Raw genomic sequence first — 14001 nt, 5'->3', positions numbered from 1 at the left:
ATTTCAAGGGTAAAAATGCAACTAAAACACACAAAAAAAGATTTGTGTGGTGTATAGAGAAGGTGCTGTGACTGATCGAACATGTCACAAGTGGTTTGCGAGGTTTCATGCTGGAGATTTCTCTCTGGACAATGCTCCACAGTTGGGTAGGCCAGTTGAAGTCAACGGTGATCAAATCGAGACATTAATTGAGAACAATCAACCTTATACCATGGAAGAGATAGCCAACATACTCAAAATATCCGAATCAATGAAGTTATTGGTGAAAATGAAAAATGTGTCTTTTATTTTATGAAAAAAAAAACATACAAACTTTCTAGCCAATCCAATATAAGGGTGAATGCATGATATTATACATTTGTCCATGCCCATAAAATGCACAGTACCAAGGGTAAACCCTAATGTGAACTATGGACTTTGGACAATGTCCCTGTGAGTTCATCAATTACAACAAACTTGCCACTCTGGCAGGGGATGTTCCCAGTAAAGGAGTCTGTGCAGTGTGGGGTATATGGGAACTCTTCACTTTCTCATTAATTGTACTGTGAATCTAAAACTGCTCTAAAAAATAGAGTCTATTAAAAAGGGGCTGGGGGGGGGCTTCCCATCTGTAAGAGTTTAGGAAATACTTGTTGAATTATCACAAGAGGAAAAATAAAGAAATAAACCAATGCTAACATTTCTATTTCTCTTTATAATTACAGATTTAATTAAAATGGCCTTTATAATTACAGAATTGAATGATACAGATGGCAAAATAAGCAGATGTAAAACTATAGAAATGATCTTATTTCCTTATGGTATGAACCTATTGAGAAGTGAAGATAATCAACTTGATATCCTATGTTGAACTCAACAGAATGTTTAGAGAAATTTAAGCAAAAAATATCAGTTTATCAGCAGGCTAAGACAAAGTACTACTGATTTAAACTTTCCATTAAATAGAACCTAGAAACGCTCTACCTGGTGTGGCTCACTGGGTTGGGCATCATCCCACAGACCCAAAGGTCACCAGTTCAATTCCTGGTCAGGACACAGGCCTGGGGTGCTGGCCAGGTCCCCAGTTGGGGGTATGCAAGAGGCAACCAATCAATGGATCTCTTGCACATTGATCTTTGTCTTCCTCTCTTTCTCCCTCCCCTCCCCCCTCTCTAAAAGGAAATAAAAATAAAATACTTAAATAGAACCCATAAATAGGTCGTTAAATTCTAAGTGAAATCTGTACATAATTTCTTTCTTTTATGCTTATTAAAAACTTTGATAAATTCCAATAAAATCTAAATATATTTATTTCATTTTTAATTTAGAAAGCGAAGGTAATAGCAATAACAGATGTGAATCATAATCATATATAATACAAATCTCTACCTTTATAAAGAAGAAAAACAAAAGTGAGTTACTATTTTAAAAACCTTTCAGATGAAGTGAGTCTCATTCATGCCACAATGAATCAGGTTGTGACATAACAGCCTTGAAGAAAAAGAAATAGAAGATAATTTGCTATGCAATCATTTGGCCCTTTATCTGGCTACTAGTGTAGCTCAGATGTTGACCTGTCTTTGGTTGAGTATTAAAAGCCAACAAAAAACCTATTGTGCTTTCTGAAAGATTTAATGTTAAGAACAATTTTAAAGTCTTTTTGACATCTAGAATTTATAATTAAAGCCCTCAGGACTTTCTCACCCTTTTAAAATAAGCAATACCCTGAACCAAAAGAATAATCTGTTTATTATGAAACTAAGAACAAACCTTTGAGATAATCCCTGGGGCCAAAGAATAAGAATTTTTATGTTTAGATTGCCGTAACCACAGAAAAGAGTCTATTGTTAATTCTGTAAGAAAGATCATCTTCATGTGTGCCCTTTATATTGTAATTTCTATACCATTATTCAAATTCTAAATTTTTAAAATTTTTACCATTGTGATATTCAAAGGATTCATCATGAAATTTATATAACAAAATGACCAGTCCCCAATTTATAAATCCTCAAACACTCATTCCTTAGCCACCATAACAACTCTATTCCTCACTCTAGGCCTAACCATCTTCAAGGGAACCCTTCTACCTGTAAGATCAAGTTCAAACTTAAGATCCTCCAAAATATGTCCACAACCTACTTTTCTTTCTCTTATCTCCCACATTTACACCAATCAGCACCCCATGTTCTAGACTCAGGCTATTAACTACTCTCAAACACTAATAAGCACTTTCATGGGCTCTGAGAGTCAGAAAAACCTATGTTCAAAATCTGGTACCATTATTTACTAGCAATGTGATCTTAGGCACAATACTTCAGCTCTTTCTGCCTCGTCTCCGTATGTAAAATAGGGATAAAAATGTCTGTCTCCCTTAGAGTTGTCAAAATTATTATATGACATAATATGAGTACAGCTCAGTCTGGCTCTTATTAAATTAACATTTTAAGTATGGTGATTACCAGAGCAGGGTGGGGAGGTATAAAAAGGTAAAGGGGGAACAAATGGTGACAAAAGGGAGACTTGACTTTGACTGTGAATATACAATATAGAGATGATATATTATAGAATTGTATACTTGAAACCTATATAATTTTATTAACCGTCACACCAGTAAATTCAGTGAAATAATTTTTAATTAACATTTTATACTTTTGATTAACAGAGATAATCAATACAGAAATTACAACCATCTAGCCATCTTTGAAAGCATGAATAAAACACAAAATAAATAGCTATTGAAACAAGATTTTTTAAAGGAGGTTTATGCCACACAACTTGACACACAGACAATGACACACAACTAAGTGATAGAACCATATCCTAACAAATTTAAAAAGGCTAAAACTAGTATTTCCCTCATTTCTATACTTTCTACCCAACAAAACAAAACAACAGAAAATAACTGCCTAATCTACAGCTTTTATCGCTGATGAGTACCATGTAACTGCTCAAGGTCAGATTAATTTATCCTTGCCTGTTCTTTCCTACGTCAAAATAGTCACTTGAATATTCAATCTCTAAAACATCACCTTTATCTATCATGCCTGCTACCTACACCAAGCTCACACTATTTCTCATCCAAATTACTGTCATAGTTTCTTAAAAATGGTTTTCCAGCCCTGGCTGGTGTAGCTCAGTGGATTGAGCGCGGGCCTGCGAACCACACGATCGCGGTTCGATTCCCAGTCAGGGCACATGCCTGGGTTGCAGGCCGGTTCCCTGCAGGCCAGTTCCCAGCAGGGGACGCACAAAAGGCAACCATACATTGATGTTTCTCTCCCTCTCTCCTCCCCCCCTTCCCCTCTAAAGATAAATAAATAATAAAATATTTTTTTTAAAAAAATGGTTTTCCAGCCTTGAATATCTCCTGTCATTATTCCACATCTCTACCACACTGTCCCATGGGGTCACTTGATCATAGGATAAACTCCTACCCTGACAGCCTAGTCTGATTTTCAAGCCAAATTTCTGGTCATTCCCACTTCTGCCTGCCTACAACAGATCACATGCTTATTCTCCAACATGTGCAGGACCCTTGTATCTCTGTGGCTTTGTCTTTGCCTCAAAGGTTCTTCCATCCTCCTTCTACCTGGGAAACTTCCTATTTATCTTTTAAGATCAAACTCAAATGTGACCTTTTCTCTGAACTTCAACAAGCTATAACTGTATTTCCTAAATGCTGAATTGTTTTGTTATCTATATTCCATAACATTTTATAAATAAATGCTTATCCATCACATTAAATTACAGTCATTAGTTTACATAAGTATCTTGTGTTTAGAGTCTGCACTTATCGAAAGCAAAATCTTATGACCCCAGCAAGTGATGCAGTTCACACAGAACAATTATTTGCTAAACTGAGCTGAAGTTCAGAAAATAAACTGTAAGTTCATGAGACTAGGTCCCAAGCTTCATCAATATCTTCAAATACAATAGAACTGCTCTTTACCCAACATAATCAGAATTATTAGTTATTTTAAAACTTTGTTAAAGGAAGGAAACATTACACACTGCTGAATATTTTAACTTAAAACATGTAGTAATGGTACAGTCATTTTCTAACTTAATTACATAAGCCAAGATCAAGTCTTTAATTGGAGTATTGTATATATATCATACCTATCATCTATATTGTTAAATTTGTCTTTCTAAAAGTGGACCAAGAATTTGAGAAGCAGAATCCCCATGGAGTTTTGCAGTTTTTCCCCACCTTATGAACTACCTCACTACATTACATAATTTACAATAACAAGTACCACTGGCATCAGGTTCGGTCACCGACACCTGCAGCTCTGGGTGCATAACTGAGCAGGTGAAAGAAGTGCAGAGCTGTACTGGAGGATAGCTTCTAACGGAGAGGATTCATCGTGTACTCATTATGCTTTGGGCAACAGTAAATAACATTTTATGGAAAAACTGGGAAATGTCAGTCACCCCGATGAGTCAACCAAGGGGGGTTAATTAAGAAAGCTTCACCATACTGCAACTGAGCATAGTCCTTCATGAAAGCACTTTCAAATGAAATGCTCTGAGCCACAGCTTCCTTTCCTGGTAAAGGATTAAACATCGTACAGGCCTAATATCCAAATTTGCTCTTACCTGTCAGTCCTAGTTCTCACTTCTGGACATGAACTTCATTTTACCTATGGTTCCCAGACTGTTCATATCTTCAAACTAATTCATCTCATAGCAAAAATATACACTTTTTTTTTTTTTTTACATATTTTTAAATCATGACCCAACAAGAACTGTGTTCCAGACTTAAGACCTCTTCCTCCCCACCTTCTTTACCCATCAGTTTCTCTTAGTTATTCTGCCTGCCTGGTTGGACTTGTGACCACGTATTCGACTTGCTTTGTGACATTTATGATTTCCTTTCTCTGTACTGCCTGACCAGACTCTTTGGCCTATACTTAGTATCTATGTGTATAGCCAGATTTCTACATACCTGTATACCTGCAGATTTCTTTTTGATCTGTCTTCTCAGTCTATAAGTTAACTTTTCTACTTTGCCTTGGTTTTCGCAAATCCACCACCTTTCAGCTAAAATCCACAGCCATCCATAGTTGCTAAGATTACATTCAAAGTGCAATGAACAATTATAGTGAAAAAGCAATGGGTCCAAAGTACTAAGAGATCCCAGGAACAGCCCAAATTATGTTCTCTACATAGCGAATATGCTATGACCCAAGAAATAAACTTAGATATCTTAGAAAAGTTTCAGTAACAGTTGAAACAAAAAGATTCTCTGGGTTTCTCAGAGTTGGTAAACAAACAAACAAACAAAAAAAGGAATTGGAATACTCTGTTCCTCAATTTTTTAATTTTCTAAAAGTTTACCATATATAAACCTTATCAAGAATAATCAATTTTATTATAATCATGTTTTAAATAAGAATGTGAGGTCCTGGCTGGTGTGGCTCAGTGGACTGAGTGCTGGCCTGCAAATAGAAAGGTTGCTGGATTGATTCTCAGTCAGGGCACATGCCTGGGTTGTGGGCCAGGTCCCCAGTTGGGGGCATTCAAGAGGCAACCAATCAATGTATCTATCACGCACTGATGTAGCTCTTGAATGTTGATGTTTCTCTCCCTCTTTCTCCCTCCCTTCCCCTCTCTCTAAAAATAAATAAATAAAATATTTAAAATAAATAAGTAAATAAGAATGTGGGTATAGCTTGAAACAAGATGGTTGTTTGATTCTCTTATTCTCATTCTAATTTTTATGGTCTATGATTTTTTTTTAACATTTCTAAGCCTGTATTGAGTAATAATAATGGCAACTTTAAAAACAACATAAACCCTGGCTGGTGTGGCTCAGTGAACTGAGTGCTGGCCTGTGAGCCAAAGGGTCACTGGTTTGATTCCCAATCTGGGCCTGGCTTGTGGGCTGGGTCCCCAGTGAGGGGCACGTGACAGGCAACCACACATTGATGCTTCTCTCCCTCTTTTTCTCCCTCCCTTCCCCTCTAAAATCTTTTTTAAAAAAACTAATATTTTTAATTGGTACATAACAACTTTCAGAGTTTTGAACACCTCTGAAATCTTATATAAGAAAATGGAACAATACTTTCTTTTGATGAAAACATCCTCTTAACAAATCACAGCATCAAAAAAGGCACTAAGATTATTCTAACCTGATTCTAGAATAATACTAAATAATAGAATGCCACTTCGACAGTAAACTGCTTCAAAGTATTTTGAAATTACCATACACATAGAAGCATAAATGATGATAAACAACATATACCTTTAGTCATCATGGATATAGCTAATAAAAATTCTGTTTTTAAAAAATCTGAATATTTTTTCCTGTGTTGACTCTAATACATCATCAACAAAGAGATGATATACACAGGTATTGCCTTCTTCCCCAGCCACAGAGTGGTATTCCTCATATTTTTTCCTAAGACAAAATGTTTATTGCTTAAGTATGTCCTTTCCTTAAGTATGCCTTCAATAAAACAAAGAGAAAGTAATGATGGTAAACATCAGCTATCACAACAAAATTCACTCAAATTTTGAAATGTTCTCCTAGGCATCTAAAAGATAAAAGCACACATTAGAACACCGAAAGTATAAGCACTAAAAACTTACCAATTTCTTCCACTTCCTCCAGGAAATCATTATATTCTCTTAGAGTAGGAAAGTCTTCTTCTCTTTTATTGTATCTTTAAGTGAAGAAAAATTAACATATCACATATCATTTGCTTTCAATATTATCCAACTATTTTGTTTATTCTTACTTAATTCTACATGATACACAGAAAAGGATTGCTTACTATGCAAAATACTGTTTTCTTGACAAAAGGTTTGTAACTAAGACCAAGAATGTTGTTCTTGCCCTGACTGACGTGGCTCAGGAGGCTGGGCATTGCCCACCAACTGGAAGATCACTGGTTTGATTCCCAGTCAGGACACAGGCCTGAGTGGTGGGCCAGGTGCCCAGTTGGGGGCACGCAAGAGGCAACTGACTGATGTTTCTCTCACACATCGACGTTTCTCTCTCTCTATCTCCTTTCCGTTCCCATCTCTGTAAAAATAAGTATATGAAATCTTTGAAAAAAATGTTGTTCTTAAATTTGTATGACTACAGAGAAGCAGTAGAATCAGGAGAAAGTGGTACAATAAAAACTCCTGACTTCCGCCAAGATGGAGGCATAGGTGGATGTGCCGTGCCTTCTCCCACAACCAAGATTAGAGAAAACTAAATATTAGCAACAGAAAACACAGCCAGAACACGGAAAATTGAACTTTTCGGAAGTCCGTTAACAACAAATTCTTCAGCCTGACCGGTAAGGGGCGAAACCAGCGGCTGGCGGAGCAGGGTTGCGCAGGAAAACTTGGCCAGACACACTCAGGCCCGCGGAATCCAGGCGCAGGGTCGGACCTGGTGAGTGACCCAGCGAGCAACCAGGCGAGCGACCGCGGGGGAGACAGCCGGGCCGGGGCTGCGTGTTGACTGAGGTCGCGCATTTGTGCGAGGGTGGACAGGCGAGAGAGTGGGCAGTTGGACCGGCCGGCAGGTCCCCGCGGCAAGCGGCAGTGGAGGTTGCCGCCATTTCCCTGCTCTGACCCCACCTCCACATACAGCGTCATAACCCAGCGACTCTGAGTGGCCCGGCCCAGGTGAACCACCTAAGGCACTGCTCCTCCGCACCCAGCTGTGAGAAGCGGCAGAGGGGGTCGCCATTTCCCCGCTCTGGACACGCCCCCACATACAGCGTCACAACGCAGCGACCTGGGAATCCAAGCCGCCGCTTCTCACACTTAAAGGGCCCGAACAGACCAAGAATGGCGCAGGAGGATCTCAGAGCCCCAGAAATAAATCTAAGCGATGAAGAAATAGCAAAACTCACAGACGCACAGTTTAAAAAATTGGTGATCAGGATCCTCACAGAACTGGTTGATTATACGGACAAATTAGACAAATATATGAAGGCGAAACTAATTGAAATGAATGGAATTGCACAGGAAACCAATAGCGATGAAAAGGAAACTGGGACTCAAATCAATGGAGTGGACCAGAAGAAAGCAAATAATGGCCAAACAGAAAAGAGTCAAGAAGCAAGAATTCAAAGAAATGAGGAGAGTCTTAGGAACCTCCAGGACATCTTTAAACGCTCCAACATCCGAATTATAGGGGTACCAGAAGGGGGAAAGGCACAGCCACCAGTGGAAAACGCATTTGAACAAATAATAAAGGAGAATTTCCCCAATCTGGCAAAGGAAATAGACTTCCAGGAAATCCAGGAAGCTCAGAGAGTACCAAAGAAGTTGGACCCAAGAAGGAACACACCAAGGCACATCATCATTACATTAGCCAAGATTAAAATGAAGGAGAGAATCCTAGAAGCAGCAAGAGCTAAGGGGACAGTCACCTACAAAGGAGTCCCCATCAGACTGTCAGCGGATTTCTCAAAAGAGACCTTACAGGCAAGAAGGGGCTGGAAAGAGGTATTCCAAGTCATGAAATCTAAAGACCTACAACCAAGATTGCTCTATCCAGCAAAACTTTCATTTAAAATGGAAGGACAGATAAGGTGCTTCTCAGATAAGATCAAATTCAAGGAGTTCATCATCACCAAGCCCTTATTATATGAAATGTTAAAGGGACTTATCTAAGAAAAAGAAGTTAAAGAAACATGAACAGTGAAAGGACAACAAACTCAGTTATTAACAACCACACCTAAAACGAAAGCAAACTAAAAGGACAGCTAGATCAGGAGTGGAAACATAGAAATGAAGATCTCAAGGAGGGTTAGCAACAGGGGAGTGGGAGGAGGAGAAGGGGGGAGAAGGTACAGAAAATAAGTAGCATAGACAGTAGATAGAAAATAGATGGGGGGGCAAGAATACCATGGGAAATATAGAATCTAAAGGACTTGAGACACATGGTCATAAACTAAAGGGGGGGTGATGGTGGGGATGGGGGGTAGGGTGGAGGGGAATAAAGGGGGAATAGAACAACTGTAACAGCATAATCAATAAAAAAAATTTAAAAAAAAAAAAAAACTCCTTCTAAGACTTATGGAAAAGAAAAAGAAACTAGGACCCTGAAGGAATGGAAAATGGGCTTAAACCATGTCTCTCACTGGAAATCATGGTATTGTTTACTTTTCTTATAGATTCATTAATTCCCAGAAAGCTAAAAATTAATTCAAAAATTGCATTCCTATTTTTCATGACAGTTATAGTCTAAGGAACACTACATCAGGAAAATCTGTAAATACTGTAATATACCTGTGAAGAATTTGAAAACCACAGCCATTAATGACAAAAGACAAGAATCTAGGAGAGACTCCCTCCTAGAAGTACCCCAGATAGCAGAGGAGCAGCGTGGGGCACCGACAAAGTAACCCTGCTCAGACACCTAGCGTCTGGGGGGGGAGGGGGCGCGCTGCTCAAACACTAGTGCCCAGGGCCGAAATGCAACCAGCAAAATAAATAAATAAATAAAACACAAATAAATCAGATATATACATTAATTCTTCAAATTTCAAAAACAATAAGGTAGCTTACAGAGAGAAGACAAATGAAATGAAACCCAAATCTATTAACACGGGGTAAAAATCTAAATTATAAACTGAAAAGAATATACATGCACACATATGTACACGTACCTACAGATATTTATCAAAATAAATAATAGCTAACACATGATTTTCTCTAAGAGCTTTCAAATCTCAACTTAAACGTTACCTCCTCAGGCCTTACCTGACATCTGTCTCACACCGACATGCAGTCACTACCTTCACAGCATTTTTCTCAATCCAGAATCCCATACAGTTTTGTTTGCCTGTTTTATACCGTCTACCTCTGTGTTATCCTATGATACCACACTGTAAAAGCCTTTGAGGACAAGGTTCATAGCTATTTCACTCATTTCATACTTAGTGCCTAATATGTATAATGCAGTACTTACTCATAGCAGGTACTCAGTATATATTTAACTAAATTAATGCAAAAGTAGCAAATAAATGAATTATGAAGCCATCGATCAAGAGGATTTACTCTTTTCTAACAAAGTTTAGATAATTAATATTTCTGAGTTCTCTAAGAACTTGTGTTTGTTGAACAAATACATAGATGAATTTATACTTCCTTATTCACTTGCCAAACTGTCCACGTTACAATCCTCAAGTAATGATATCAATTATGAAAACAATTACTTAAGTCCTCTGTGGAATGAATCATTTAAGCAGTAATACTACCTACATCTTTAGCACTTTTTTCCGAATCTCGACCTCTTTGTCAACAGCAGGATCTTCGAAGAGCTGTACCCTGAAGTTGCTCTTCCTAAGTGGAGTGCCACACTCAGGACAGTTTCCAGCTCCTCTCACAAACAGTAAATCCACACAACTTTCACACCTGTCAGAGAAAAGTATAATATAACTGTTAAGCTAGTATTCGAGTGTGTAACAAATCTGTATGTAGTTTGTCTTTCCATGTTCGGGTTTTTGTGCGTGTGTGTTTGGGCAGGCTTTTGGGGGTGGAAAATTAGTCATTGCTACTTAAAGTCTTACCAAAAATGTTTGGAAAATGTTCGTTTTCATTCAGAGGTTACTTTTCACACATAGGTATTCCAAGCAACAGCAAGTTGGTTTTCCAAATTAAACAGAGTTGAGGACTAGGAGGATTCAGAAGGAGCAGGACAGGGAGAAGTCAAAGAGGCGTGTAAAAGGCTGGCTCATGGTCACCTCCATTCTCAGTCCAGCATCACCCATAAGACCCAGGCAAGAAAAGCCTTGGCCAGGGGTTTATTCCTTAGAGAGCACTGCTTAAGTCAATCACTAAGACCAAGACTTTCTTTCCCTTTCAGCCTTGTAAGAAATTTTTTTTTAAAGTTCAGTAAGCAATTAAGCAAGTAGGAATTATAGGAGAGAACTGCTTGTTGAAGGAGAACCCCCCAAGCCAGAGGGTGAAAAACTGAGGGGGCTCCCATATGTCATGCCAAGACATGAGAAAATTGCCACCACCTCTGCCCAAGAAGTCCTAGAAAGAGTGGTTACTTATAAAAACTTTAACCAGTCAAAACTGGCTACCTCAAATCCACCAGAGTGATCGCCTACACAGGTTTCCCAGATACGTGCATCCTCTCTTCTTAAGTTGTTCAACATGGGGAAGAGCTTAGAGGTCTTGAGTTGGAAAAGCAAGGAGCTGGAGAGGTTGACTTCTTTGTACCAGATTTCTGGGGATTTGACAGGATCAGCTCCCATGCGGTTTTAGATAGATCCAGGTACCGCCCAATCATCCCTGTCCTACCCCAACATATTCACGCTATTAATCAGACTAGCAAGTGGAAAGGCTGGCTGGAGAAGAGAGCAGCTCCTCTAGCCCTTGGTTCTTGAGAATGCAGGCAACAGGGAACTCAGGATGCAGAATGGAAACCAAGGCTGTGCCAGAAATGTACCTTAATTTATAATTTGTTTCTGATCCTCACCTGATAACATGCTTACTGATTTTAGAGGGGAAGGGAGGGGAGGGAGGGAAAGAGAGAAGACAGAAACATCAATCGGTTTGCCTCTGGTACCTACCCCAACCAGGGACCAAACTGGCTACCGTGCCCTGAACAATAATCGAACACACGGTGATATTTTGTTTTACAGGATGATACTCCAACCAACTGAACCATACCAGCCAGGGCTGATTCATAACTTCTAAATGTTTACATGCTTTGGTATATAGTCATCCAGTTGTAATCTTGCCCAACTCCATATAGGTTAGGGCCACATGAAATTCTTTTCTTAGCATTGCCTGAAATTCTTTCTTTATGTGTTAATTTTCTGTAACCTCCACTAAAATATAAACTGCATGAGGGCAGACGATCATCTTTTACCTACTCTTTTTCCATTTCTTCTGCTGGCTCCTTCTCCTCTGTAAGACATCTGAAAGTTGAAGTGCCTACAGTTATGTCCTGGGCATTCTTCTCCCTCCACAACTAATCACATTTAGTATAAACAGCTTTAAATACAATTCTCAGAACTAGACTATAGACTTGATCTCATTCCTGAGCTCCAGATTCCAACTCACCTACCTAATCAACAGTTCCACTCAAATGTTTTGGCTTATCTCAGACATACCAAGTCCAAACTGAATGCTCAATCCCTTTGTCAAGTACTCCTATTCCAGTAAATGTCACTGCCACTCACCAAGTCTGCTCAACCAAAAAATCTAAAGGTCCTCGATCTCTCTCTTCCTAATTCCTCACATCTAATTTAGATCAAGACCACTAACATCACATCTAAAATACTTGCTAAAATACATCCACTTCTGGCCATTTCCACTGTTATAAGCCGCTATCACTCATGATCTGAAGTACTGCTAAAGCCTCCCAATTGCTCCCCTTGCTTTCACTATCTCCCTCAACCCTCTCTCGCCTCCTTCCCCACAAATTTGTTCTTTCAGAACAGCCAGAACAATGTCTTTAAATCAGTAATTAGCTCATTTTGCTTCCTTGTTCATGGCCCGATGGTGTCTCATATTAAATAGCATACAATCCAAATGTGTTACAAGATCCTTGAAGACACTAAATGACCTGACCCCTACCTAACTCTTCAGCTACATGTCCTATCAATCAACATACCCCTGTGTTCTTTCTGTCCTTCCAACACGTCAAGGTCATTCAAGTTTCAGGACAACTGTACTGAAACATCTTCTCTACCAGAAACTCCCTTCTTCCCAATCTTCCTATAGCTGTCTCTTCTTGTATGTCGAGTGTCAAACCAAATGTCATCTGTTCAGAAAGACTCTTACTGAAAAATTGTCCCTATTCCTACCTAAGGTTGTCCTCTACTTGTGCCATGAAACAGACACAATTCGTGTTAGAAACTGACCTCTCTGCCTTTTAGAACATCACATCCAAGAGCTATCTCCTCTTTAGAGATGCCTTCTTTACCAAACCCAATCTACAGTTGGCGACCCTGTTATCTTCTCTCACAGTTAACTATGGTAGATTGCTTTCCCAGGGACTCTGGGAAATCTGGGAACTACATTTTCCAAAGTCCCTGGCAGCAAGACTCCAGTTTTGATTCTACCTCTTGATAAACATCTGCAAAGATCTGTTAAACTAAAGGGCAGCAGAAACATTATTGCTCCTTCAGCAGCAACAGCCAGGCATGTTGTGGGCATAAGCAGATGACATATGAGGTTTCCTTCACAGCTTGTAGGCATTCTGTGAATCACCAACCTCAATGATAAAAAATACTGACAGCAGCAGCAGCAGTTTTTCAACAATTCTTAATCTTCCTGACTTTCTGGATGTGGCAGTTTATTTTCCCTCACTGCTCTAGTCCTTCTAAGCAGGTTTATAAGTCTGCAATTGCCTGTATTAAATTCCTAACAGCTTAAAATATCTAACCCATAGCACAGTGGCTCAGTTGGTTGGATCAACATCCTATACATCAAAAGACTGCAGGTTCCATCCCTGATCAGGGCACATACCTAGGCTGTGGGTTCAATTCCCATTTGGGGTGCATATGGGAGACAAATGAGGGATGCTTCTCTCTCACATCAATCTTCCTTTTTCACTTACTCTTATTCTTTATTTCTCTCTCTCTCTCCATCTCTCTCCTCTCACTCTCCCTCTCCCTTCTTCTCTCACTAAAATCAATAAAAAACATATCCTCTAGTGAGGATTAAAAAAAAATAGACTCAGAGCATGCTGACAGCAGTGGGTGGCAGAGCGAGGTGGGAAGGGAAGAGGGATTGAGCCAAAAGAAAAAAAGAGACTTGAACAACAATTAAAATAATTTTTTTCAAAAAATAAACGAAGAAAAACTCATGAACACAGACAGTAGTGTGGTGACTGCCAGAGGGAACAGGGTGTGGGGGGAGGTGGAGGGGGGTCCAGGGAAGACATGGTGACGGGAGACTTGGCTGGGCGCGGTGAACAAACAGTGCAGTGCACAGATGATGTACTGTGGAATCATGTATCTGAAACCTGTATAATTTTATTAACCAGTGTCACCCAATAAATTTAATAAAAAGGAAAAAAAGAATCACTCTGGCTGTTGTGTGGAAAGC

General features: G+C 39.3%; 1 protein-coding gene across 2 annotated transcripts in view; it reads right to left on the bottom strand.

The window, feature by feature from the left end:
• Positions 1 to 14001, bottom strand: part of MNAT1 (MNAT1 component of CDK activating kinase) — a 178700-nt gene that overhangs the window by 128202 nt on the left and 36497 nt on the right. Inside the window, exons 2-3 of one of the 2 annotated variants that reach the window (XM_037132404.2) lie at positions 10195 to 10347; positions 6574 to 6647 (exon numbers count right to left, since the gene is read on the bottom strand). In XM_037132404.2, coding sequence (XP_036988299.1) covers positions 6574 to 6647; positions 10195 to 10347 — 227 coding nt within the window. The remainder of the gene's footprint in view (positions 1 to 6573; positions 6648 to 10194; positions 10348 to 14001) is intronic. The other variant, XM_037132406.2, reaches the window with a different exon arrangement.

This window comes from Artibeus jamaicensis, unplaced genomic scaffold (genome assembly GCF_021234435.1).
Source record: "Artibeus jamaicensis isolate MK-2021 breed Jamaican fruit bat unplaced genomic scaffold, CSHL_Jam_final contig_851, whole genome shotgun sequence".
NCBI lineage: Eukaryota > Metazoa > Chordata > Mammalia > Chiroptera > Phyllostomidae > Artibeus > Artibeus jamaicensis.
Note: the sequence above shows the minus strand (reverse complement) of the source record. Positions and strands in the feature narration are given on the sequence as shown.